The sequence below is a fragment of the Fusarium sambucinum genome, chromosome III, assembly GCF_050947815.1.
Source record: "Fusarium sambucinum isolate potato_lamoka chromosome III, whole genome shotgun sequence".
In the NCBI taxonomy this organism is placed as follows: domain Eukaryota; kingdom Fungi; phylum Ascomycota; class Sordariomycetes; order Hypocreales; family Nectriaceae; genus Fusarium; species Fusarium sambucinum.
The window spans coordinates 3550261-3575445 of record NC_139292.1 but is presented as its reverse complement, the minus strand read 5'-3'; the positions used below and the strand labels follow the sequence as shown (position 1 = coordinate 3575445).

Below are 25185 nucleotides of genomic sequence, written 5' to 3'. Positions count from 1 at the left end.
TTTCAGTATGCAAATGCCATTCTCTTGTACTCTATCTAACTATCCTGCCTGAGCCAATCATAATCGCTTCATTACAAAGAATATCACAGTAATTCATTCCCAACGCCATTCCTTCTCTTGTGTAACTTCTTAATTTCCCATTCGCATGGCATTGGCAAGTCTATGTCGTGCACCCTCTCGGCGTTCGCTTCGTCCAGGGCTCTCGTTGTACGAGTCCTGGCGACGATTGTCGTAATAACCATCAGCATCTCCTAGGCCGACCTTTGATGGACGGGGTGGTGGGGGAGGAGGAGCATGTCCAGGTTGGGCTTGCTGAGCCTGCTGGGCCTGCTGGGCATGGTACACTGGCTCCCAATCACGGCTGGGCTCCTGTCGGTAAGAGCCGTTTTGGTAAGAGTCCTGAGCTGGGACTGGAGGTCTGCTTGATCGCTGTTCCTCACGCTCCTGTCGATCATCGCGACTGTCGCGTTTTGGTCTACGGACAGACTCTTGAGAGGTGCGTGTTGGTTGTTGAGCGGGTTGTGCTTGGAGTAATCCGCCTTGAGATGCACCGCTCTGGGTGCCGTTCTGAGGTGCGCCAACTTGACGACGGGTTACTCCACGAGTAGCCTGTTCATCATCGTCTGTTTGGGTATCATTATCTGAATCATCCTCGTATACTCGTAAATCGCTTCGCATAGCAAGACTGGCACAAATAGACTTGGCTTCCTCGATAGCCTTCTTCTGAGCTTGAAGAGTCTTGCGACGATCGCGGGTCTCCTTGTTCTCGGCAGCAATAGCCTCGATGGTGGAGTCTTGCATGCGGAGAATCTCAATAGGATTAAACAGACGCAGCATACCGAGAAGGAGGTGTCGCTCGACGACTTGGGTAATGACGTTGCGGGTAAAGATGCGGGCGGTAAGATCATAGTAGATAAGCATCTTCTCCAAAACTTCCTCAGCTTCAGTGTAGGTTCCGCCATTCTCAGTAGCTTCAGCGCGCCACTTGCGAAGTCGCTCCTCATACTCGGGGTCGAAAGGCTGAATCTCAAGCTCCATGTCGTCAGTGAGATGACCAAGCTCAGTGTCGGCACTGTCGTACAACTCCTTCATTCTTAGTTCGAGGAAATACATGCGAAGAGGATCGCGCATGCGAATAGGCCAGATGTGATCGATGACATCGGCAAGAAACTCGTTGCAAATGACACCAACATTGTCCTTGTACTCTTGCGCCAGGACAGGCCAGCTCCTGGAGTAGTCCTGGAAGAGGATATAAGGCGCACGGGGGTTTGAGTCAAGAGGAAGTTCGTTACCCCGGATTTGTCGGAGAAGAGGTTCAACTTCGTGTTCGGCAAACTCTTTCTTGCTGCGATCACCAACCGCCGGGGGAAGAGGGGTGCCGTTTGTGTCTGCGCCATTGGCTCCGGTGGCAGGAGGGCTGTTCTGGAAGGTCACCTTACGACCCTGCTGTCGGAACCGCTTTGCGAAACGCTCACTTTCATCTCGAATGCGAGCACGAAGCTTTTGTGATGGTGTGCCCTTGGGACTTGACTGTCTGGCAAAGAATCGCTCACCAAAGGGGTTCTTGTAGTTACCGTTCACCGCAGGGGTGACGAGGTTGTTGGACGCTGTAAAGAGCTCACCCATCTGGAAACGCATCTCCTCTGGGGTGTCTTTGCCGACGCCCATGGCCTTGAGTTGAGTTTCGCATCCTTCCAAGGCTTGCTGGATCTGGCGACGCAGAGTCTTGACGTGCTTGCCGATGTGGCGCTGAAGCTGGGTGCTCAACTTGGCACGAAGAGCACCAATACCCCACATCTCAGGAGGAAGAGTTGACCATTTACCACGGGAAAAGAATTCGGCTTCTCGCGCGGCGCGATCCTCGGGAGACTGCCATTGCTCACCAGGACCAGGGTTCAGCAAGACATACCAGCCAAGCTTGAAGTTGTTCTCTTGATCCTTGTTGGTAACAAGTTCAACAAACTTGTCTTCGAGACCGATGCGCTCGGTCATGTCGGGCTTTGTAAGGACACCGATGGTGCGCGATCCCTTGGGATCAAACTGACGGGCCTTTTTGAGGATGGGAGCTTGAACATAATCGTTATTGCCACCAATGACGGCAAGAATGATTGTTCGCGAGCTCTTCATGTATCGGTCGGAGAGGGCTTCAATGGTTTGGATGTCGTTCTCGGATTGATCACGGTTGGCGACTCGAACAAGACCAGGCAAATCGACCAAAGTCAATAGTGGCATGTCGGGGCCGCTCTTCTCAACAACGAGAATGTCGCGAGCCGCAAAGCGACCGGGGATACTTCGCGGGGCGATCAATTCTGTCGCATCTCGCATCATTGCGTCAAAGGGTGTGTCACCGGTGACGTCGCCGCCATATTGGAGTAGACGAGCTTGTTCGTTGTGAGGTCGGGACTTGTCGGGAATGATGGAAACCTTTAGTTTTGTCTCTTTCGCTCGTCGCATGCGAATCTCTGTCGCAAACCGTGTACAGGCGCCGGCATCGCGAGGGAAGGGAGTGCCGGTGAGGGCTTCTAGGACTGAACTCTTTCCCGCTGACTGGTCGCCAACAACAACAATTTGCGGAAGTTTGACATCGTCGAGCTGTGCGAATTGAAGCTTGTCAATGAGATCTAGTAGGCTACGTTGCTCGGTAGCAAGGCCCTGATCGCCTAGGGAAGATTCGAGTGAAGGGCGCATGTTTTGCCTAGCAGAAGAATGAGAGTCAGCGGCTTGGGCGTCTTGGTCTGGAGGTATGACGAACAGAGAGCCCATTCTCTCGCAAGGAGGTTAACAACAGCAGTAGTTGAGAGTTTGCTGTGCGTGTGTTGTAGTTGTATGTGTCTGATACAGGTTTAAATCAAGAAATGGAAGAGAAAAAAGGTAACAGTTTCAGCCAAGGCATTCGTCATGTGTTATTTTATACATTATGACGCTTGGGCTTGATTCGTTCTTTCCTGGCTGCCTCTCCTACGGTTTGCGCGGCTGCCAAGCGTCGAGGCGACCTAGGTGATGCCCAGCCAGTTAGCGTCATACTTTGACAGCTGCGCCACACTCAACAGAAGCAGAAAGGCAACAAAAGAACAAAATGGGGGCGACTTACCCGTGGCTGTGTTAGATCTGGTATGCGACGCCACAGCTTATCAGAACGATCATAGTCACACTTGTTGAATTCTGCTAAATTGCTGCCTTGTTCTTGCTTATCTGACTCTGGGTTTGTGCGTCGTGGCTGACAGTATCTAAGTGACGTAGCCCCACTACGTATACAGACGCGTCTTACACACCCTAGACCACCACCATAAACTGGCCTGAAGATTGCAGCATGTTTAAAAAATCAAGAGTAACTTACTGTGAAATTTATAACATTAGAGAAGCGCAGTAGAGATGATAATTATGTAGTGATTGGAAGGTAAAGTCGCGGTTGGACGAAATTGAAGAACTTGCAATCTAGTTATCAGCCTATGAGGTGATAAGAAAGTCTGCTCAACTTTAAAAGTAAAAAGAAATGACATAAGAGTATGGTCTAAAGAGCATAAACTAACCTAACAATTTCGTCTTTTCATGTCTCCGAACCTCGAAAGCATTGGGGGATACCCAGAAGTAGCGCAATAGCTTCAAATCTGTAGGGAGGACTTGGATGTTGGCTTAGCTGGCCCAACGATTCAACGCGGGCTTGAGCGTTGCCTGATCCAGGGTCGGCTGCAAGACCATTGAACAAGTTCCCGATTTGCTCCATAGATTCAGCTCGAGTACGGGTGCAGCTGATTGTGACGAGTTCTGGTCCGACACTGTAAGTGTCGATCGAATCCTCGGAGAAAACGTCGTCCATATCAACACCGTGATCATCGTCGTCCTGCTTGACGTGCTTCATTAATTCCAAGAGAATGCGGGAGTGATTTCCAGAAGGACGCTTGGTGGCATGAACTCTTTAAAAGCTATCGTGATTCATACTGGAAGATACCTATATATATCGATCGAGAAGCATTCAAACTTCTCAACAACCTTGCTTTGATAAATTACCAACTACATACACATAACCCAATATCTCTACTACGAGGACATCATGTGCATAGAAAAGCTTCAGCACTGCCCAATATGCCTTCATACCGATAGCATCACATGGGAGTACTGCGATCCTTACAAGAAAGAGAACAAAATAACAAGCAGTACTGGGATAACCCCACCGTCCACTTCATTTAAAAGGGAGTCTCACAATCCACGTATGGAACACAAAATTACAAAACTCTACACACCGTTCGACTGCCCTAACGACGATTGTCCCAGCAAGATCAAAGATGAGGACAAGTAATGAATGGATTTGGGAGATAGCGGTCATGTAAAGGTTGTACAGGGCATATAAACCCAAGAATCAATTTATCGCTTTCTCTGACTTCCCTTAAAGATCACTTTGAAAGTCTGAGCTAGGTTGCGAGGTCTACCCCACATCATGTTATGTGCGGAAGCGTTTTTTGCATTGATACATTGACTCAAGACCTAAACCGTGAATATCTCTGGCCTCCTCAAGCGTATTATTCGGTGTGATTTGATACGAAAATCGTGAGAGGCCCAACCACTTATTAGAACAGGGGCAGATGATCTTCCAAACATTGGGTAATTTTCTTCATGACTCGGCCGCTGTGGGCCAACAAACTTGCTTAGGATTTGGTGTATACAGGAATAGTTCCTCCCCCGTAACTATCATCTTCTGCAGATCCAAGTCTATCCTAAGTGAGACATTCGACAAACTCTCCCTTCTCCTCGCCCCAACTAACACACGAGGAATCAATTCCAACCCCGCTGACCACCATATGTTCACTCACTATCTGCGTAACAATAATCCCAAGGTTAGTTGTATGAGGGGGTAGGTCGCTTTGTGCTCAAAGCGCAGATTCCAATATTTAAAAGAGTATGACAAAACCTAAGTCTCCTCGGCTTGTCTCATGACTACAAATTTGGGAAGCAGAGGATCGATGTCGATTATACCAGGCCACCGCGAGAACTCTGCTGAGGTCACACAGAACGGATTCTTCAGTGGTTACGGACATTCAGATAGGGGTATACGTGAGAGGCTTGCTGAGAAAATGAATGTGGAAATAGATGATGGGCTTAAAAATTGATTGGATTTTAAGATGTGTCCATAGGTTATTACACTTCACATCTTTCCACATTGACCTTCATTCTACTGGATCTAGATTATGCCCTCAGCAATTTCTACGAGTTTTCTCGCGAGTTGCATTGACTTCCCCACGAATGGACTATGGCCCGCCGCAATCCTTGCTTCTCTCATGCCAGGGATGGATTTCACGAGCTGCTCTTGGAACTCTGCTCGAAAAGCTATGTCATCCTCACAAATCAAAAACGTCTTTGGGATCGTGATATCCGAAGCTGACCAAGTGAGTGGAGTCTCGAAAGCATCTTGAGAGTGCGGCAACAGCAACTCAAAGATTCTTTGGGCTTCGTCTTCCGTGGCATCATTGTATAGAAGCGGGATTCCCTTTTCGTTAATGCGAGTAATTTGGTTCTCACAAGTTAGTGACTAGGGTTGAATGAGACAAGATCATCTTACCTTGACATACGGCTTGCCTGTGTCTAGCCATTCTGGCCATTCGCCACCGAACATGCTAAGCAAATCCATGCCTCGGGCAGGTGCAGCAAAAGCTGTGAGGAAAATGACGCTGCTGAATCCTCCTAGAAGTCCTTTCTTGGCCCTGTCTTTAACTCCTTGGCCCTCAGTCGCAACTGTGGCTGGCACTCCACCATACGAATGGCCCACCAAGATGACTTCTCTTCCTTGCTCGAAGTATGACATTGCTACAGAGACAACCTCGTCCCGGTCAGCCTCCCATGTTATGCCATTTGTACTATTGCCCATAGAGGGAATTTGTGGGATAACACAGTCATAGCCTAAGGAGGCTAGGTCGGTCTTGAGATGACTATAGCAGGCAGGTGGATGCCAGGCACCAGTGACGAGGAGAAAGAGTGCTTTGGTGAGGTTTGCAGAGACCATGGCTATTATGCAAAAAGCGGAGTTTGAGTATTATTGTACGATTAATAAGAAAAAACAAAAAGAAACTGCAGATAAGCTGTATATTTATGCAACATGTATGCCATGTTGGACTCTGCACGTTGATCCACAGGAACCTCAATACCTTTGTGCCAATTGGTAGATCGCTTAATTGTTGATCAAGTCTATGCATCAATGATATGACTATTGTTGATCAATGTAGATATACCAATGAGATGAAAAGACATGGTACGAGTTCCACTTTCTAGCCGCGAAGATGCAGGTTGATGGATAACAGCCAATAGGGCACTCCTGAGTAAGTAAACCCTCCGAACAAGAATCGGAAGCTTTGTCTATTGTACTGGTCGAGTCTATGATGTACTCATTACCCTGGCCTAGTCTATAGTTCTTGCCGAGATATGGAGCGTAATGGGATTTCTTGAGCAAAGGTGGGAGAGGAAAGCTAAAAAGAAAGAATAAGTCTTTTTTCGTTTTCTGCAATATTCGATTTCAGGTAATTGTGGCTGAAGTAAAAGTACAATGACAGATAGAACTCCGATCAGTTAGGTCAAAGATAGAGCTATGTGGTAGAGAAGGTTCTTATTTGAACTCAGTATTATCATTAATAAACTCTCGATCAAGTTCTGTGTTAAATATATAAATAAAGCTTGATAAAGACTAGAATGTTCCAGAGAACATTTACCTTTAGCTGAGATCAACCAAGACAAAAATAACATTTGCATAAATAAACATGGAACCAATTTCCGAGACAAGACAACAGACACCTCGACGTATCATTCACTACCTACTTGACGAACGACCAAAGATGGAACGAAGATCACCCACAGGGTTACCATCGCGAACAGACCCAGCACGACAGACGAGACCACTGCAACGAGCACTACCACCACCTCCGTCAGAGGCACAAGTACTACAGTTAATCACGATGTGGTATTACTCTTCCGATCCGTATCAGCGCCAACGGTTGAGCCAATTACTTGTCCAAATACTCCGAGACGAGCTGGACAGATTACAACAGGTACGAATACAGTATCAGGCCGTGCAGCAACAGTTAAGGGAGAATGAACAAGAGCATTCTAGGTTGGTGATGCAATATGTCCACCTAGACCAAATACGGGTATATCTGTTATTGCACCTTCAGTCAAGAATTCTTTTCCCTGGCCTATAGGGTGTTTTCCATACGCTTGCGTTAGTCTCGACAACATTCTGTTCAGCCAGGAGACCACATCGCAAAGAAGCGCTTCAGCAGATGACACATCAGCCGGCCATTCATGTACGTGTCAAGCTTCAGCTGATTCTGGAAACATGCACACTTTACCAACAATCCGGGTCTAATATCATTAGACTATACTCCCAGAAACTCAGGCCACATGCGAAATGGAGTATAGAAATTCAGATGGGACCAGAAGGGCCTAATGAATCCAGGGTACACGATGACAAGGGTGATGGTTTGGATACTGCAAGCTTTTTCCGAAAGGGTATTCTAAAAAGAACAATAGACCTAAAGGTTATATCCTGCACGAGAATATAAAGAAAGTGGGAGGGATGAATTCCAGAGTCAGTAGTTGCATTAATAAACGATTTACACTTTACATCGACAAACCGTATACCAATAACACACAGAAGGGCAGGATGAAGCTTCCAATCGATGCGCTTCGTACAAAATGGAGCATATCATATCAAAGTAGAGCCAAAAAGGGTCGTGCCGGAACGACTTCAGTCGGTAGAATCGATTCTTGAAGAAAGAAAACAAAAAGGTTGGACGAGGAGGGAATTGAACCCTCGACCTTTCGCAATTACATATCGTCTGATAGACAGAACAAAGATGCGAAGCGAACATCATACCCCTAGACCACACGCCCGGGATTTACGAAGGCAAAAATTATTACTCATTATATGACAATGACCAACTACATCTTACCACCAACCACGCTTCACCACATCCAACAAGCACAAGTAAAACGGTCGCTGAAGAGAACACCCACGAACCAAAGACAACATAATGACAATCCTAAACTGTCATCTTCCCCGGATTGCTCTACCGCCAAGCTTTATCCCCAGACGACCACCAGCTGGAATGTCATTCGCCTCCCTATTTTGATATCCACTTACCCCGGATGCATCACACTCGGTAGAATGGACCCTTTGTTTTAAACAATGCGTCAGGGCACTGATCATTGGACATGGTTCTGTGTAAGAATGTCCTTTTGATCGGACCGAAAAGGTCAATGAGCCAAGGGATGAAAACGAGTTGATAAATATCGTGTAAATAAAAAGTATCCCAATCAAGATGGAAAACGTCGAAGGATTCATCCGGAAATGGCAAGTTATCGGTGGACAGTATACCCGTCTGACGGTTGTCCTGATATTGCTTCATCTCACGTCCATTTAAAGCTTAGGAGGGTTGACAGTGAACCCTCCCAGGGTATTGACTGGGCTGCCAAGGTAGACTCGAGTTGTCTCTTTGTCCGGGTGTTTACATGGCCATTTAGCCTGAAGAGCGGGTAGACTATGCACCTAAGCTAAGAATACCAGGTGAACGGTTGACAAGCTGAAAGACAGGGGATTTGGAGAGTGATGTAACCTGTTGATGCTGAAAGAAGAAATAAAAGTCCGACTTGAACGTGCCACGCCTTATGAGGATTCTTGGCTTCGAGAAACGTTTCGTGGAGACATGCATCAGTTGGTGAACAAGAGACGCTGACATGAATCAATTATTTGAGTGGCTGGTCAAGTTAATTGCCGGTTATCCAGTCGTATAATTGATAGAGTTTGGTAATGCTTTGTCAATCCATTAAACAGCCAAGCTTTATACCCTTGTCGTTCTTATTACGCTGGGCACAAATGGATGGAGAAATTATACCTTCGAGTAATGCAGAGGTGAAGGACTAAAACCTTCCTGCCATGCCCGTCTTGGCTTCCATGTCGCTTCCTGAGCCCAAACTAACCCCGCAATTTCGGTAGAGTCAGGTGCTAGTTTTAGATCTCGCATATCCTCCAACTTGAACCACACCAAAGACGGGATGATCAGCGGTTTTAAGCATAAGCTCAATCCAATCAACCCCCAGACTCTCCACTACCCACCATCAGCCGGTCCGTTTAACCGCTGCTGAGTTTGCTCAAACCTCCTCACTTTCGGCGCGAGAATCCGTTTTCGGGTGAGTGTCAACCGACCGGGGATGTTACCCGAACGAATCGCCTGGTCTACGTTGCTCTTTTTGCTGACTGAGACTCTCAAAATGTCACATCGCGATGCAACATGGACATGCGGTCAAAGCAAGTTTTGGGTGCGGAGACTCCATGTTTTTTCCCCAGACGACTGTTGAGTGCGGAGAATTCGGAAACCCTACCGTTAGAGCAGCAAGCTATGAGCTACAGCTCTATCTTATCTAACCGGGGGATACCTGGAGATATAACCCCAACAGCAGGTATATAATATGATCTGCAGTGTCCCCATCGAAATTTCGAGTCTCCAGTTCCTCTCCAGTACCGACCGTCCGACTGCCACTGTTACCGGTAGAGCGGCCCACGCCCTTTGCATTGCATTGCATTCACCAAACGTCAAACCGCCACGATGGTCAACGTTGGTTCCGCCGCCGATCCCATCGTCACTCGCCTCGTCGACGAGGACAAGACACCATGGTACAAGAAGCCTAATCTTCGTATCATGTACGTCTGGTTGTTCTTCTGTTGTATGGGTGTCGAGATGACTTCTGGTTTCGATTCTCAGCTTATCAACACTCTGCAATACTCCAAAACCTTTCACCAGTGTACGCTCATCTACACCGTACACCCCATTACCAACTAACAATTCCTAGATCTCGGTGAAGGACGGATGAACGACAAGGAGGAATATGCTATCGAACCTGGTCTGCTCGGCTTTGTCAACTCCTGTTACCAACTCGGCTCCATCTTTGCTGTCCCTGTTGCCCCCTGGTTTGCTCAAAAATATGGTCGAAGATGGTCCATTATGTTGGGTTCTCTCATCATGGTTGTCGGTGCCATCATTCAAGGTTTCGCTCAGCATGGTAAGAACTCAGGCCTGTAATAGTTTCAGCGTACTTACATCTTCTAGTCGGCATGTACATTGTCGCTCGTATGATTCTCGGAGCTGGAATTCTCTTCTGTATCATCTCTGGTGCTGCCCTTATCGGAGAGCTGGGTTACCCCAAGGAGCGAGCTACCCTGACCTCGCTTTTCAACTCTTCATACTTTATTGGTCAAATTCTTGCCTCTGCTATTGCCTTAGCCACCACTCCTATCAAGTCAAACTGGGCCTGGAGAATTCCTTCTCTTCTACAGATTTGCCCCTCTCTGATTCAAATTGCCACTGTTTTGTAAGTGAAACACGACTTCAGAGAGTTCAAAACTGACATACGCCAGCCTCCTCCCCGAGTCCCCCCGTTTCCTCATCTCCAAGGACCGCAGCGAAGAGGCCGCCGCAATTCTCGTCAAATACCACGCCGAGGGTGATGCCAATTCTCCCCTTGTCCAAGCCGAAATCGTCCAAATCCGCGAAACCATCAAGGCTGAGATGGAAGCTTCTAAGGAGTCCTGGCTCTCAGTTATCCGTACCGCCGGTATGCGACGCCGATTCCTTGTCACCATCTTCATCGGTCTCTTCACTCAACTCTCGGGCAACACTCTTATGAGTTACTACTCCGGTAAACTGTTTGAGCTCATGGGATTCACGGACAACTACACAAAGACTCGCATCAACCTTGCTTTCGCCTGCTGGAGTTTGCTAAACGCCACAATTATTGCTCTCATCGTTCCTCGCTTCAAGCGTAGACACATGTACATGCTATCCGCAACTCTGATGCTTCTCGCCTTTATCGCCATCACCGTCTCCCTCCAGCAGATACAGTCGCTTCCCGAAGGCCAAAAGAACAATGCTGCTGGCATCGCTGCGCTCTTTTTCTATTTTGCCTACTCGCCAACCTACAACATCGGAAACAACGCTCTAACATATAGTAAGTCATCTGGCCGACAACCGTTGAAACCGCTAACATTTTGCAGCCTACCTTGTCGAACTTTGGCCATATGCTATGCGATCTCGTGGTATCGGTATCCAGCAAATCTTTGGAAAGCTTGCCGGTTTCTTCTCCACCAACGTCAACTCTATTGCTCTCGAAGCTATCAAGTGGAAGTACCTGGCTATCTACTGTGGCTGGATCGTCTTCGAGTTCCTCATCATCTACTTCCTCTACCCTGAGACCAGCGGCCGCACCCTCGAGGAACTTGCTTTCCGTATGTATTTGAAATCTCCAGTTCGTTCAATAACTAACAGATACAGTCTTCGAGGCCGACGAGCTCAAGGAAAAGGCAACCGCTGCTGTCGAGAAGCAAATCCATTTCGGAGATGCCAAGGAGGAGGAGCATCAGACTCATGTGCAGACTCGAGAGGTTGCTTAAGCCGTTACTTTGTTAGATGGATGAGTGTTTTTAGTTGGATGGGAAATTGAATAGTACAAGACTCGCTGAAATTAATACAACAAATGTGCGGCCGTAACAAATCTGCCTCTAGATCTACTGTTGCTTTTTTGAAACTCTGGATACCCAAGGACTTTTACCTGAAACTCGTTCTATCGTTCAAATAATTCAAAATTGGTATTTCTTATGAATGACTATCTTGTGGAAGTTCCAAAGCTCAGGGTGTTCTAGGTATCTAGTTGTTTTCATAGGTTACTACTGCATTGTAAACGTCTGTTTGCCCGAGCGAGACGATAACATTCCATAAAGCCTAAAGATAAAATAATTTAGGCGCTTTATTCAAGTTTAGACCTATCCTCAGCCTATTTGTTTCCTAAAGTCACTAAAGAGTGGATTGCTCTGAGTGCTATTGCAAACAGAAGATGGCAAGGCGGCCGCCTAACATGATTGCAAGAAATTACCATCCATCTCCTATAAACTGTGCCAACCCGCGACAAAGATCTCTCCATCCAGTACCCCGCACCATTTATCTCAGTATATCCTTTCCAAAGTTTTTATACAGCGCAGTAAAGACACTCCCTTAGATATACCTTGGATCAAGCTCAACGCCGATGTTCCCAAATCGGGAAAAAGACTGCTATTGAGCCACGCCGTAGCAAGACTTCCCATATAGAGCCGGCTATCTTCTACGGCATTTCAGAGATGGCGGACACAGAGGGTAAGTTAAAGATGGCTATTGGAGAAGACGTAAATGCTACATCGCAGTCTAAATAAAGTAATTTGTTCCAAGTACCTAAAATCTGACCGCTGTCAAACTCGTGCAGAGCAATAGTATCACTTTGAGAGCAAGATTTCAGTCAGTGCATTCACTGTGAGATAATCCTCTTCGAATCATATGCATCGCTATACCATTGCACCTCGGGTTGCTTGGCGTCCAACAGTGAATTTGGCATTGTACCGTCACTACCTTCTCCAGTCTGACATCGATGCTATGGAACCATTAGAGCCTAGGTGTTCAACTCCTTTAAATAACAAGCCTGGATAAGCGATACGTCAGTGAGCTAATGCTCATTGAAGTCAACGGCGGACCTTTTCTCGATTAGTTCCCGGAGCATGGGACAGATTCTGAGCTCAAGGATCACATAAGTTCAGGTTGAAATGAAACATATACTGGAGTTAGCCGATACTTGGAACCCAATGAATGGTCTTATGCATAAAAATGTATAATCTTTTTATATGGATTCGCCCATTCGGTTCAAGAGACAGTCTTGCCTCGCTAAATGGCGAGATATTGCAAAAGACAAATGTTATCAACCTTTTTTTCTTATTGGGATCAACTTAGCCTACATGCCTAGGTAGAAAGGCTGTATCGGTCAACGTGAATCAGTGCCTATTACATTCACCCACTGGGCTCGCAGTTGCTGCCAGTGCAAACAGCTGCCGGTGCAAACAGCTGCTAGTGCAAACAGCTGCCAGTGTAAACAGCTGCCAGTGTAAACAGCTGCCAGTGTAAATAGCTGCCAGTGCAAACAGCTGCCAGTGCAAATAGCTGCCAGTGCAAACAGCTGCCAGTGCAAACAGCTGCCAGTGCAAACAGCTGCCAAGCTAGCCACCAGCGATCTATTTAAGCCTGCACATTCACACAAGGAATCTAGATTTCTTTTTCTTCAAAACACCCAACTCTGGTTGCTTTTCTTCGCACAACCTCTTCACTTTCGTCAGATCAGTGAGTATTTCAAGTCAGCTCTGCAGTATCTTTCCCATCTAATTTCTCTTCCTTCTGCAGATCATCACAAACACTCAACTCCGATTTCTTTTCTCCGCACAACCTCTTCACCTTCTTCAAATCGGTAAGTATTTCAAGTCAGCTCTGCAGTATTCTTCACATCTAACGCTTGTTCTTTCTTCAGATCATCGCAAGCACTCAAGATGGTCTCCGACGAGAAGCCAAACGCGCGAGCTCAACAGGAGCAGGCTCGGCCCTGCACAGACGGGTCTCAGGACTCAACCTCCGTCCCCAAGAACGATTTCACTCTCGTACCTGAGGCTGAAAGGGTGGAGCTTCGTGACCGTGAAGGTCATGAGATGATGAACGTCACCACCGCCTCTAATGTCGGCACTTCCGATTGGGCAGCCGCTACTTCTACAGGAGGGTTTATGGGTGTTTGCATGGATTCCAAGCTCCTTGGGGAATTAGCTGCTCGTGTCATGAAAGAGAACAACTGCTCGGAGATTGAGTACAAGATCATGCCCTACGATTCCGAGCAGTGGGACGAGTTCGCCAAGACCGCGACTCACAAGCGCGTCACAAACAGTACTGGCCTGAACAAGGACGGCACCCATCAGGGTCCCGTTGACTGGGAAAAAGTTTCTCAGCCCAAGAACTAAGTCACGCTATGTATGGAAGGAGTGCTAAGGAAGTTGTATTGAACTCGAGTGCATACACAATGGGCCTGGGAGTTAGCCCGTGATGCACCGGCATCCAGAGTGAGGCAAGATAGAACAAGCCAGCAATTTAGTACAAAAATAAACAAGTCTGTCTACAATAAGTCCACTAAGCTGTATCGTAACCACATCCAACATAGCCACGAGTGCACGAAAGAGCTAGAAAGTCTTCCGCATTGGACGAGCGCTGCCCCTTGGATCGGGGAGTGACTAGCCAGTTTGTTACAATGACAATTGGACCATAAGAGCTACAGATGTGTCCAAACATGACGTTTAATAGTGGTTCGTGTCGTTGTTCGGCGTTCTAGATAAACTTTGAGCCAGACATCTCATAGTTTACCCGTTTTGTTCTGGAGATGTACTCTCATCCCCAGCCCCCTAATCTGATTGGTGCCCACAATCAACCAGATCCTTGGGCTGAACCATGTCAAGGCAGCGGCTTTCTTCCATCTATGATTTGACACCGAGAAGCCAAGCATTGGCAAGACAAAGCACCCTTGCGACCTGGGACAACAATGACGTTACAGTTCCCGAAAGTAATATTAATCAGCCTTCCTTCGCTTATGCTGATTTTACATGCAAAGTTGTTTTCTTCATGCTGTGCTGACTGTACTAGATAGAACCCGTTTTCCCCAACGTTCACCCACGATGTCGAAATGGCATCGAACCAAAACAGCCCGTACGTCACGACCCGAGAACAGGCTGTCGTAGAAGCATGGAGTCAGGGTTTCAACGTCGGAGCCGTTGTCATCCTTATTTTGCTTGTTCTATGTAACTATCGCAGAAAGACGCTACTACATAAGCTTATTCTTGGTGAAGTATGATCGCCCTCCGTTCTCCACAGACTCGTGTTAACCATTGGCAACAGCTACTCCTTGCGCTCGGTCATGGATTCTTTGCATTCTTTGAACAACCAGAATATGGATGGTAATAAGATAAAACCGACATTTGAACTACGCCTTGCTAACCTATCAAAGGATCCTCAGCAGCACCGCAACTCTGCTCTACATCTCATACTTCATCCACAATCTCATCGCGTGGCTAAAGATCCGACCGTTTCTTCCCAAATGGGGCGCACGAATCTTCATCATCACATTGCTCATGGTTCAACCTTACTGGATTCTCGAAACATGGGCAAACTTCCAATACCACAACCACCTCGGTAGCCGAATCTTTGACACATCAAGATTACTCGAACCGCTGTTCAGGGACCCATGGTGGGTTTTCACGACGATAAAATTGGTCATGGCCATTCGCGAGAATTACGAATTTACGATATCCGGTCTGGTTCGCACAAGCCCACGCTTCGGAATCATGCTTCTTTGTCTTCTTCTCTCAATTGTATTCTTAATCACGGATGTCATCTTCATGATTGTGGTATCTAAGAGAGGCGGAATGAATCCATTTTGGAGGGTATGTTCTTCTCGCGAGACACTCCCAATACCTGCTGACTTTTTGTTTCTAGCTAGCCCTGGTATTCAAATGCGCGTCCGATGTCATATTCCTCGACGATTTCAAGAGTGTTCTGGACCGGATATCGGAATCAGCCATGAGAAAAATCACGACCTTCGAGTACAGAGATAACGCCTCACCGTCGGCCCATCCACCAGTTTCTACCGATTTCTCGATGCCTGGATACAATCGCAAGATTTCACGGTTTGAATCGTCCTCCAGAGCAGAATTAGGGTCAATCTTACGTCCAATGGGCTCGAGGGACGATGGACACTATGAGTTTGCAGCAAACACCAATCAGACTTATGCAGATGGAGTTCCACAGTGGCATGAGGAGCATACCCAAAATTTTGTTTCTCATGCCCCGCGCCAGAGAGGCGAGTCTGAAGATACTATGCTAACAAGAGTAGATGTGAGTGTTGAGAATCTAGGTTGATCATACTATGCTAATGTTGAAGCAGCGTGAACAACAAGGAGGATCACAAGATATTCTAATGGAGCCTGTCAAGGCGTGGACCAGGGACGACCAGTCACGTTAAAATATTTAGCTCAACGACCTATTAAAATCAATCGATTTGTTCCCGGTTACCACAGTTGTATCTTAACTATATGATTATTGGTTTCTTCCGAATCTAGTCCTGTTTCCCTATTTCCAATGCGATATTGAGCATGCTCCTTGGCCACCAAGATCCTTTTGATCCTACCAAACCCTCTTGTTGTCGACCCATATACTTTGTGATTCTGCCCAATTCACAGACTCCGATTCCGCCGATCCACCAAACACCATCCAGGAGCATGACCAGAACAAGCCAGTGGGCAAATATGTCCATAGCAAGTCGAGAAGTCTCAGAAGAATCATCGCTGTCGCACTGTATACCTTCATCGGGAACGGTGTCAGGTATGTTGTCAAGGGTCGATTGGATAATACTCAGGAATTCTGCCGGAACCCGATTGAGAAACTACATGATTATTTGCCTCAGTGGTTTTGGTAGGGTTAAGAATGTAACGCATGCTATATAATTCTGCAACCAGGGTGATATATTAGAAAGCTGACTTAAAGCTGCCTAATCGTTCTCTAAATTAATCTGAGATATATTATAGCTATTATTACCTGCTTTAAATAACTTGATTAAGATAGTACCTAGGGACTCTAGGGCAATAAGATAAGCTTAAAACTCTTTATACTCCTTGGAGTTATCCGAGGAAGTTAGATGCAGTATAAATTGCAGTGTCTGCGCTCTTGTCTACAACTTCTCTAGCGCTAAGCTGGAATTCTGCCGGAACCCGATTAAGAAACCACATGATTATTCGCCTTAGTGGTTTTAGTAGGGTTAAGAATATAACGCATGCTATATAATTCTATAACCAGGGTAATATATTAGAAAGCTAACTTAAAGCTGCCTAATTATTCTCTAAATTAATCTAAGATATATTATAGCTGTTATTACCTGCTTTAAATAACTCGATTAAGATAGTACCTAGGGACTCTAGGGCAATAAGATAAGCTTAAAACTCTCTATACTCCTTAGAGTTATCCGAGGAAGTCAGATGCAGTATGAATTGCAGTGTCTGCGCTCTTGTCTGCAACTTCTCTAGCGCCGAGCTGTATGTAGCTGCAATTATAGGCATCAGCAGAGTCTCCGTCTTCTGAGTTGGACCATTCTCAGCCATGGGAACAAGCCCACTAATCGGATGATTCAGAGTTATCGCTGGTGGACTAGCAGTGAAATCATCCAACATGCTGAAATCCTTGGTAGAATGCAAAAGACCAGTGTACGCCAAATGCGCTGCACGAATAAGTGTCATCCAGTGCAGTTGCGCCGGAGCCAGATTGATATTTGCATCTTGGTCATCCTGTGTATCGGACAGTTTGATCCGAACGGCGTGGTTTGCTGTTGCATAAAGTACCATAAGAGGTGCGTTTGCAACGACGTGGTCGTAATGGTTGGCGTTGGGGATATCAGCTCGCGTCTGACGAAGCGAGTCTCTGTGGTGCTCGTCCGCAAGAGCCAGAAGAGTTCTAACTTGACCTTTGTCGGCGGGCTGTGTCGACGGCTGGGAGAGTATATCGTGGCATTTTCTGACTGCTGCAAGGGCAAGAATAGAGCTCATCAAAGGTTTACTTCGAAATGCTAAGTTCGGAAAGCCAACTTGTAGTGCGTATAGGTCCTCGTCATCATAGGCCATTGACCGAGCAGCATGTGACAAGTAGTAGCTGAAAAGCTCTAGTTCTGTTGCACCGAGATCCACAGACGGCGCAATGCTCTGGTGGGTGAATATGCCGGCGTTAAACTCGTAGGTTGGGGTTGGCGCCAGGAACGGCGAGGAAATGCTGGATGTCGAACCAAGACTGGAACCAGTGGATCGATGGGGGCCAGGACTTGGGACAGCAAGTCTTTGAGATTGATCCCACGCGTTGTCTTTATCTGACACGGGCGACCTCAGATTTCGGGACTTTGACGAGCGAGGGTATTCACATGGAATGTCCTTATCAAGGCATCGCGAACATTGGGGTCTTTGTTCGTCACACTGCGCATGTTAGTATGTTTACGCAATCGGAATGATGTTTTCATATTCTCACCTTCTTTCTTCTTTGTTTACATCCTAAGCATCCATGTCGCGACTTTGTGTGAGATCTTCTTGACCTGACTGTATCAGGACTTGATGTTCGGTGCGTGCTACGCGACGGCGATTGTCGAAGGCAAAACATGTTGTTAGAAGATACCGATCGATCTAGGCAATCACGGCCAAATCTCTGGTGGATTGTCGAGGTTCTTTTAAGATTGCGATTCCTTGTCTAGCAGCAAACACCCTGCTTACTGGCGTTATCCACAATCATGCCGCAGTGAGATAATTTGATATAACCTTAGCCTTTCAGATGCAGGCTACGTAATTCCGTTTGGTTAAGGTGTCGCTAGTGTCGTGTGTGATATCCACTGCGACATTGGCGGTCGGTGTAGACGACACGCGGAAGCAGACTGCGCCTCACTAGCTCAGCCCCCAGAATTTGGAATTGTTCTAGATGGAACAAGGTGCCAATCAAGATTCAGATAATTCAGCTGTACATATTTCCATTGACGGCAGGTGAACAGTGTGTCAGAATTGCGTTGTTGAGCATATCGGTGAGTCATGTTCAAGTTGCTGAAATCCCGACTTTTCAACTCCCTGGGTTGAGGATCTGCATGTAAGACGCACTCTATTCCCGAAATGGTAGCTATCTCAGTCAGCAAGTCTTGCACAAGCACGACACAGATCAACTGACTGGTGGGCATGACGCTGCTGTGTTTGAATGAATTCTTGTTGATATTATGAAGAATAGTCGGCGAGAATGGTACCTTCACACAATTGGTAGGTAGAGTTGTTTGAGTACCAACGTGTTATCAACCCTGATCATAAGGGCCCTGCTCTTTCTGAGACCGAGGCTGTTGCATTTCGAGACATTTTGGGGTATTTCGAGTACGACTATCGTATAGCTTTTAGTCGCCCTTGATTGCAATGGCATTGTTCGTCAAATGAAGGTGCGCCTCGCTGTGCTTCTGAAGAATGGAACCACCGACTTCATTGGAATAAAAAGTACCGCTACAGCTAGTTCAAACATTCCATCACAAGTGATGGAAAAGAGTAGAGGAATTAGCCACTCGTTGCGGAATGAAGGATTACTGTGGTTGGTCCTTGGCCTTCTCAATCTCAACTCAACCACTACTGGCCGACGTGCCAGAGAGGCGCCTGGTACAATTCGAGATCTCCTATCCATTCATAGGTCCAATTTATGGCAAAGAACCTCATTTGTCAACGACATCATGATTGGACTATGGATTTCGGGCATTAGGTTCGATCACGAGGAGGAGTGGGAGTGGGATTTTAAGTCCCTATGGGAGTTTGACAGTTTAAGTACGGATGAAGAGAACCAGCTCAGAAGCCATCTGCTCCGATGCTTTATATTCCAGCTTACCATGGTACAACGCCAAAGTGGTTGCAGAGAGAGACTGCCCGGACATGGTTCTTCCTTCACATTAGCGGCCACATCTACTGCCTGTAGTTTGGAGGTGCCAAAAAGCCAATCTTTAGTCTCCTTGTTTGATACTGCCTGTTTGTTGCAGGAGGGTCGGGGAGTTGCCTACGTCATTGCACATGACATCTACCTATCCTTGGATCGCAAACTCACGTTTGGGTTCTGGACGTCTATTCCAGAAAGCCTTGTCGCAGAGTGGCCTTTTCAATGGTCAGAGGGCAAAAGTCTGTTCCCAGCGTCGAACACAGGTATTTAGCGGACATACTAGCTGAGATCGGAACTACAAATAGGCTGCTAAAGTAACTCATGTATCAATAAAAGAGTGGCAATCAATTTAATACCTTTGTCATGGCTCAAGTATGTAAATATTTCTTCCCAAGTAGATCGTCCCCTTTGAAATCCATTTTTCTTTCAGTTATATATGTACAATGAATGCACATTTTATAACAACTCCAGCATACCAACGTGTCTGTCGATGCACATTGCTTTCCGCAAGAGAATTGTCACTTCCTGGCCTATTGGCATCTACTTCCGCAAATTTAGCCTGGCTCAACGTCCAAGTTCAAAGACTCAGTCGTGTACCTGGCTATCCTCCGTGCCAAACCCTTGAAGTTGTGCATGACTGGTTTTCCGTCCTGCCGTCATGGGCGAGTCATAAAAGACAAAGTTATTAGGCCAGTTTATGCTGTTTAGATTAGACTTCTTAGGTGATTTATTTCTTTACCCTAAGGCTTAGGCAACCTTTCTGTTACACAGAGGTTGTCCGCACCGGTTTAGTAGACGATGTAAGAATTGCCTATTTATCTGTCCCCGCCAATTGCGTCAATCCTTCTTTTCAGGCTGTAGCATGTCTCCAACACAGTTTGTTATCTTGTTACTTTCTCTTGTGAGGATTTCAGCTCTAACAATTTATGGCGCCGCCAGAGTGCGTCCGGCAGGCATGATGGCTTGCTGACTGTCTTGCCTCAACTTACAGGACTGGTAAATGTGTGTCCCATCTGAACTCGTTGAGAAAGCCGCAGATTTGTTACAATCTGAACCTCATTAACAAACTACTCCTTGGTGGAGCCTTGGCCGTATCCTAGCATCTCAGTATCGCATCATAGACGATCCAGACTCATGGACCATTCTGTCTGAGGACTATTGAGGTTCGATAATGTTATTAGCAAGCGATGTACGGTCTCTCGGAGTTCCTGTTCTGCGGCAGTACGCACAACGTCTATATTGTTTCAAAACATGCAAAGCAATAAAGATTGAATCTTGTGGATATCTTCAAATTTATGGGTGAGTAGTGGTAATGTCCGGATTTAGTTGAGGGACGGGAACTCGAGGACATAATTTGTTAATTTAATTAGAGCCAGTCGCTGAGGAACTGTATGCATTCAAAATGCTCGACTCTGTTCAAGACCTTAATTATGCTTCTATTTCGTAGCACAATGATATGGCGATAGTCTAAGCATGTCAGATCTGAAGATCATTGAAAATCGACCTCAAAATCCGGATATTTGCCTCCACAAACATCAGATGTTCTCCCGATAGGGACACTTGATCAAGAAGTAAGATCCAAGAAAACAGTGCGGGCCCTTACATCAGCCTTACATTGGATCTCAAGGGTCTTGGGTGGATGACAAGACCAATGTGCATTACACAGCGCCACTTGATCTACGCCATGACATGACACTATTCCCAACAAGGTGGAACTGAGCGCTCTGGTTGAAGTGGGGGATAAAGCCGCAGATCACTAGTAGGTATATAAAATGGACGAAATATAAATCTCGACCGAAGAGAGAATTCGAATTCGATGCTGCAGGCTTGCATAAAAATCAAACCTGTACTCAGTAGGCGCAATGCCAGGAGTTCCCAAAAGCAGAGGCTGTAATAACTGCCTCAAGCAAAAGAAAAAGGTCTTCAACTCGCCTTATTATAAAGGACACTGACTGACTATATGTAGTGCGATCAGCAGAAACCGGCTTGCTCGAGATGTACTCGACTTAATATCGCTTGCAAGGGTTCGGGGGAACGAAAGTATGTCTTCAAGCCGGTATCGTTTACAAAGCTGAAACACGCCGGTCTTCAAAAATTGAGAAAGAAGGAAGCTCGAGAGATATCAAAGGATTGCGAAAAAGAAGAGGTCAATATTGAGAAATAATTAAAATATTTGATATCGAAGGATGTCCATATTATGATAACCAGATCCGATATGTCTTGGAAGGCAGACCGAACAAAACCCAACTGAATACACCTTCATTATATCATTGATTCCTAACACATATCCATATTGATGACTTTGTGCCTAGAGAAACATGGCACCGATGGCAACTCCGACAGCAGCAATAAAAGAACCCTTCAAAGCCTGTGCAGCGTTGGGGTTGACAACCGGGGTAGACGCTGGCTCAGTCGCTTGAGTTTCAGTAGTCGTCTGTGTCTGAGAGGGAATGACAGGGGCGACAGTGGTAAGCTCAGAGACAGTCGCCTCAATCACTCCGGAAGTGCTTGGCTCGGCAGCTTGGCTCTCGGTTGTGATCTGAGTCTCGACTTCGACAGCTGTACTAGTAGGTTCAGCATCAACACTGACGGCCTCACTGGTTGCTTCAGCGGATGCGGTGGCAAGAGTAGTCGAAGGCTTCCAGCATGAGAGATAGGATGTTCCGCGGGTCTCGGTGCCCGAGTAGTTGGCGCATCCTGGTACGCCGGTCTTTACGGGGGCTCGACCACCACCGCAATCAAGAGGATCGCAAATCATGCCATCATCAGGGTCGAACCAGTGAACGATTTTGTCTTCGCATGTGGTGAAGCTGTGTGTTGAGCAACCGAATCCAAGGGCTTGCTCAGCGAGCATGAGCACGGGGAGGGCTGAGAGAAGAGTAGTCTTGACCATTTTGGAGGTTTATACTCTGTAAAACGAATGTGATATCTAAGCGAGTGACTTTTGGTTAACGATTGATGGTTAGCAGATCAAAACGGCGGAGTAAACTGGTTATAAGCTATTACCACGCCGCAGGGCGAAGCAAATTAATGCCATGCTGTAGATTAACCGGTGACTCAAACTGTCAGCCGTAACGTTGTATCCTGGACAATTTGTCGTATCGTGTTGTTAGCCGCTGACATTGTCTACTGGGTACCAGAAAAAATGGCCTCAAGCTTTAGGGTGTGAAAATAAATAGTGTAAGAGCTATATTCTAAGGAGCACAAAGTGACCTACTAATTTCATCCCTTATACTTCCAGCGTTCTGATACCCTGAGGATTGTGTCTTCAGCCTTAAATGACCCCATGTTTTTAAATTATCGTGTGAGTAGCAAGAGTTGTAATTGGTTGCCAAGAATCGTGATCATATCACCGTGCCGTTTTTCCTACCCCTGAAATGAGTTGAAAGCTTGGCCTAGAGACGAAAAAGATGAACTCCGTTGTAGATGAATATGACAATCAATATCGTTTTAATTCGATCATCTTTATCAAGGCACATACAAAGACAATCTTGTTGATTAGTCCCTCTTGGGCTGTAGAGAAATGGATCATCGTGACAAGGGACTCATGACTTTGACAATGCGGTCATCTCCGATACCGGACGGACCATTTATATTCCGGCGGGGTGGCTGCATTTGCGACTAATTGTTGGTTCATTCCCCAACCATTCCGACGAGGGGCACCCAGATTTTTATTTTCCCAAGCATCAACAAGCAGACAAAATGGCCAGCGATTCGACACATACTCAATCACAAGTCTACCTCTCCACAAGAGGTGGTGACTACGGTGTACGAGACCCTCAATCTCGACCTCATGAACAACCCGCTAACCCTGGAAGCTCTCCTTCGAGACCGTTGTCTTAAAGGGATTGGCTGCCGATGGCGGTCTTTTCCTTCCCCATGAGATTCCTGCTGCGACAGAATGGGTGCGTACATTTACTGAAGCAAAATACTGGTAACAACACTAACAAAACTAGCAAAACTGGAAAGACCTCTCATACCAGGAATTGGCTTTCCAGATCTTTAGCCTTTACATCTCCCGAAGCGAAATCCCCGCCGAAGACCTACAAGGCATCATCAACCGAAGTTACTCAACATTCCGCGCACAAGAAGTCGTCCCTCTCGTCCAATTGAAGGACAACCTACACCTCCTCGAGCTTTTCCACGGACCCAGCTACTCCTTCAAGGATTGCGCTCTGCAGTTCCTCGGTAACCTCTTCGAATACCTCCTCGCACGAAAGAACGAGGGCAAGGAGGGCAAGGACCGACACCATTTGACTGTTGTTGGCGCGACAAGCGGTGATGTGAGTCACTAGTGGCCTGATGTGGTACTATTCTAACTGATTTAGACCGGATCCGCTGCTATCCACGGTCTTCGAGGAAAGAAGGATGTGTCCGTTACCATCCTGCACCCCAAGGGTCGTGTCAGCCCTATTCAGGAGCTTCAGATGACTACATGCACTGATGCCAACGTTCACAACCTTGCCGTTACCGGTACTTTTGACGATTGCCAGGTTGGTTCAACGTTGTGTCAGCAAGACCCAGCTAACCCAATAACAGGACATTGTCAAGGCTCTCTTTGGCGACCCCGAGACCAACGCCGACCTTAAGCTTGGCGCCGTCAACTCTATCAACTTTTCCCGAATCCTCGCTCAGATCGTCTACTACTTCCACTCATACTTCTCCCTTGCCAGAAAGGACCCCAATTTCAAGGTTGGCGACAAGGTTCGCTTTGTTGTCCCTACGGGAAACTTTGGCGACATCCTGGCTGGATACTTTGCCACCCGCATGGGTCTTCCCGTCGACAAGCTTGTTATCGCGACTAATGAGAACGATATCCTTGATCGATTCTGGAAGACTGGAAAGTACGAGAAGCAGCCCGCCAAGGGTCCCGAGGCCGAGGGTGGTCTTGAGGTTGATGGCGCCAAGGCTCACGAGGATGGTGTTAAGGAGACTCTCAGCCCTGCTATGGACATTCTAGTGTCCAGCAACTTTGAGCGTCTTCTCTGGTTCCTGGCTTACGAGTTTGCCGAGACTGTTGGTATGGATGTCGAGTTCAACCGAAAACAAGCCGGTCAAGAAGTTGCTACTTGGCTGAAGGACCTCAAGAACAAGGGTGGTTTCGGTCCTGTCTATGTCGACGTTCTCAACAGCGCCCGCAAGACCTTTGAGAGCGAGCGCGTCAGCGACCCCCAGACTCTCGAGACAATCACAGATACCTACCAGAAACTCGGATACGTTCTTGACCCCCACTCCTCCGTTGGTATCACCGCTGCTCTCCGATCTGCCGAGCGCGCTGAGCCCAACATTCCTCACATCTCTTTGTCCACTGCTCACCCTGCCAAGTTTGCCGGTGCCGTCGAGCTCGCTCTCAAGGATGAGAAGGACTTTAACTTTAACGAAAAGGTTCTTCCCGAGGAGTTTGTTGGTCTTGAAAAGTTGCCCAAGCGGGTTTCTGATATCTCAAATGACTGGAAGGCTGTGAGGGAGCAGGTCAAGAAGCAAGTTGCTGAGGAACTTAGCGGACAGCAATAAATAGGATGAGACTAAAAGGTGTTGAGTTTGGGTTCTGCGTATTTAGAGATGTTAAAAATGATCGAAAGATATGGACATATTTATGAGATTAAACAGAGGCTTTGTCAAAATGGCTTGATATTCGCTCGTTGGATCTCGTCAACAGACTCGACCAAAAGTCGCGATTCTGCCTTGAGACAATATGTAGAACTATTTAGCGTGTGATATTTATCCGTATTAAAACACGTGGCCTTTGTCTGAGATATGGTTGGTGTAGGTGAAATGACAATTGTTCAGCTGCCAAGACGACCCCTGCTTTAAGCTAACTTAGCGACTTTATAAAAACCATCAG

The 25185-nt window shown here is 46.8% G+C and overlaps 9 protein-coding genes across 9 annotated transcripts; 4 read left to right on the top strand and 5 right to left on the bottom strand.

Annotated features, from left to right (window-relative positions):
- Nucleotides 1-129: 129 nt before the first annotated feature.
- FSST1_011349 (P-loop containing nucleoside triphosphate hydrolase protein) lies at nucleotides 130-2763 on the bottom strand (the record flags this gene model as incomplete). Its single annotated transcript, XM_083223737.1, has 1 exon — nucleotides 130-2763. One exon carries the CDS (start codon nucleotides 2761-2763, stop codon nucleotides 130-132), a length of 2634 nt encoding a protein of 877 aa, XP_083081045.1.
- Nucleotides 2764-3547: 784 nt separating this feature from the next.
- Nucleotides 3548-3859, bottom strand: FSST1_011348 (uncharacterized protein; the record flags this gene model as incomplete). The annotated part of the gene is made up of 1 exon (XM_083234472.1): nucleotides 3548-3859. One exon carries the CDS (start codon nucleotides 3857-3859, stop codon nucleotides 3548-3550), a length of 312 nt encoding a protein of 103 aa, XP_083081044.1.
- A 1317-nt stretch (nucleotides 3860-5176) lies between these two features.
- On the bottom strand, nucleotides 5177-5995 carry FSST1_011347 (alpha/beta hydrolase; the record flags this gene model as incomplete). The annotated part of the gene is made up of 2 exons (XM_083234471.1): nucleotides 5177-5509; nucleotides 5555-5995. 2 exons carry the CDS (start codon nucleotides 5993-5995, stop codon nucleotides 5177-5179), a joined length of 774 nt encoding a protein of 257 aa, XP_083081043.1.
- A 3592-nt stretch (nucleotides 5996-9587) lies between these two features.
- Nucleotides 9588-11428, top strand: FSST1_011346 (general substrate transporter; the record flags this gene model as incomplete). Its single annotated transcript, XM_083234470.1, has 6 exons — nucleotides 9588-9783; nucleotides 9832-10041; nucleotides 10089-10350; nucleotides 10397-10986; nucleotides 11033-11263; nucleotides 11310-11428. 6 exons carry the CDS (start codon nucleotides 9588-9590, stop codon nucleotides 11426-11428), a joined length of 1608 nt encoding a protein of 535 aa, XP_083081042.1.
- Nucleotides 11429-13375: 1947 nt separating this feature from the next.
- Nucleotides 13376-13834, top strand: FSST1_011345 (uncharacterized protein; the record flags this gene model as incomplete). The annotated part of the gene is made up of 1 exon (XM_083234469.1): nucleotides 13376-13834. The coding sequence occupies one exon, from the start codon at nucleotides 13376-13378 to the stop codon at nucleotides 13832-13834; it is 459 nt and encodes a 152-aa protein (XP_083081041.1).
- Nucleotides 13835-14547: 713 nt separating this feature from the next.
- Nucleotides 14548-15882, top strand: FSST1_011344 (uncharacterized protein; the record flags this gene model as incomplete). Its single annotated transcript, XM_083234468.1, has 5 exons — nucleotides 14548-14709; nucleotides 14760-14818; nucleotides 14869-15304; nucleotides 15357-15755; nucleotides 15805-15882. The coding sequence occupies 5 exons, from the start codon at nucleotides 14548-14550 to the stop codon at nucleotides 15880-15882; spliced, it is 1134 nt and encodes a 377-aa protein (XP_083081040.1).
- A 93-nt stretch (nucleotides 15883-15975) lies between these two features.
- Nucleotides 15976-18053, bottom strand: FSST1_011343 (Zn(II)2Cys6 transcription factor domain-containing protein; the record flags this gene model as incomplete). The annotated part of the gene is made up of 3 exons (XM_083234467.1): nucleotides 15976-16280; nucleotides 17002-17872; nucleotides 17925-18053. The coding sequence occupies 3 exons, from the start codon at nucleotides 18051-18053 to the stop codon at nucleotides 15976-15978; spliced, it is 1305 nt and encodes a 434-aa protein (XP_083081039.1).
- Nucleotides 18054-21648: 3595 nt separating this feature from the next.
- On the bottom strand, nucleotides 21649-22233 carry FSST1_011342 (uncharacterized protein; the record flags this gene model as incomplete). The annotated part of the gene is made up of 1 exon (XM_083234465.1): nucleotides 21649-22233. One exon carries the CDS (start codon nucleotides 22231-22233, stop codon nucleotides 21649-21651), a length of 585 nt encoding a protein of 194 aa, XP_083081038.1.
- An 809-nt stretch (nucleotides 22234-23042) lies between these two features.
- FSST1_011341 (threonine synthase) lies at nucleotides 23043-24854 on the top strand (the record flags this gene model as incomplete). The annotated part of the gene is made up of 5 exons (XM_083234464.1): nucleotides 23043-23108; nucleotides 23159-23245; nucleotides 23297-23623; nucleotides 23669-23833; nucleotides 23880-24854. The coding sequence occupies 5 exons, from the start codon at nucleotides 23043-23045 to the stop codon at nucleotides 24852-24854; spliced, it is 1620 nt and encodes a 539-aa protein (XP_083081037.1).
- Nucleotides 24855-25185: the final 331 nt, after the last annotated feature.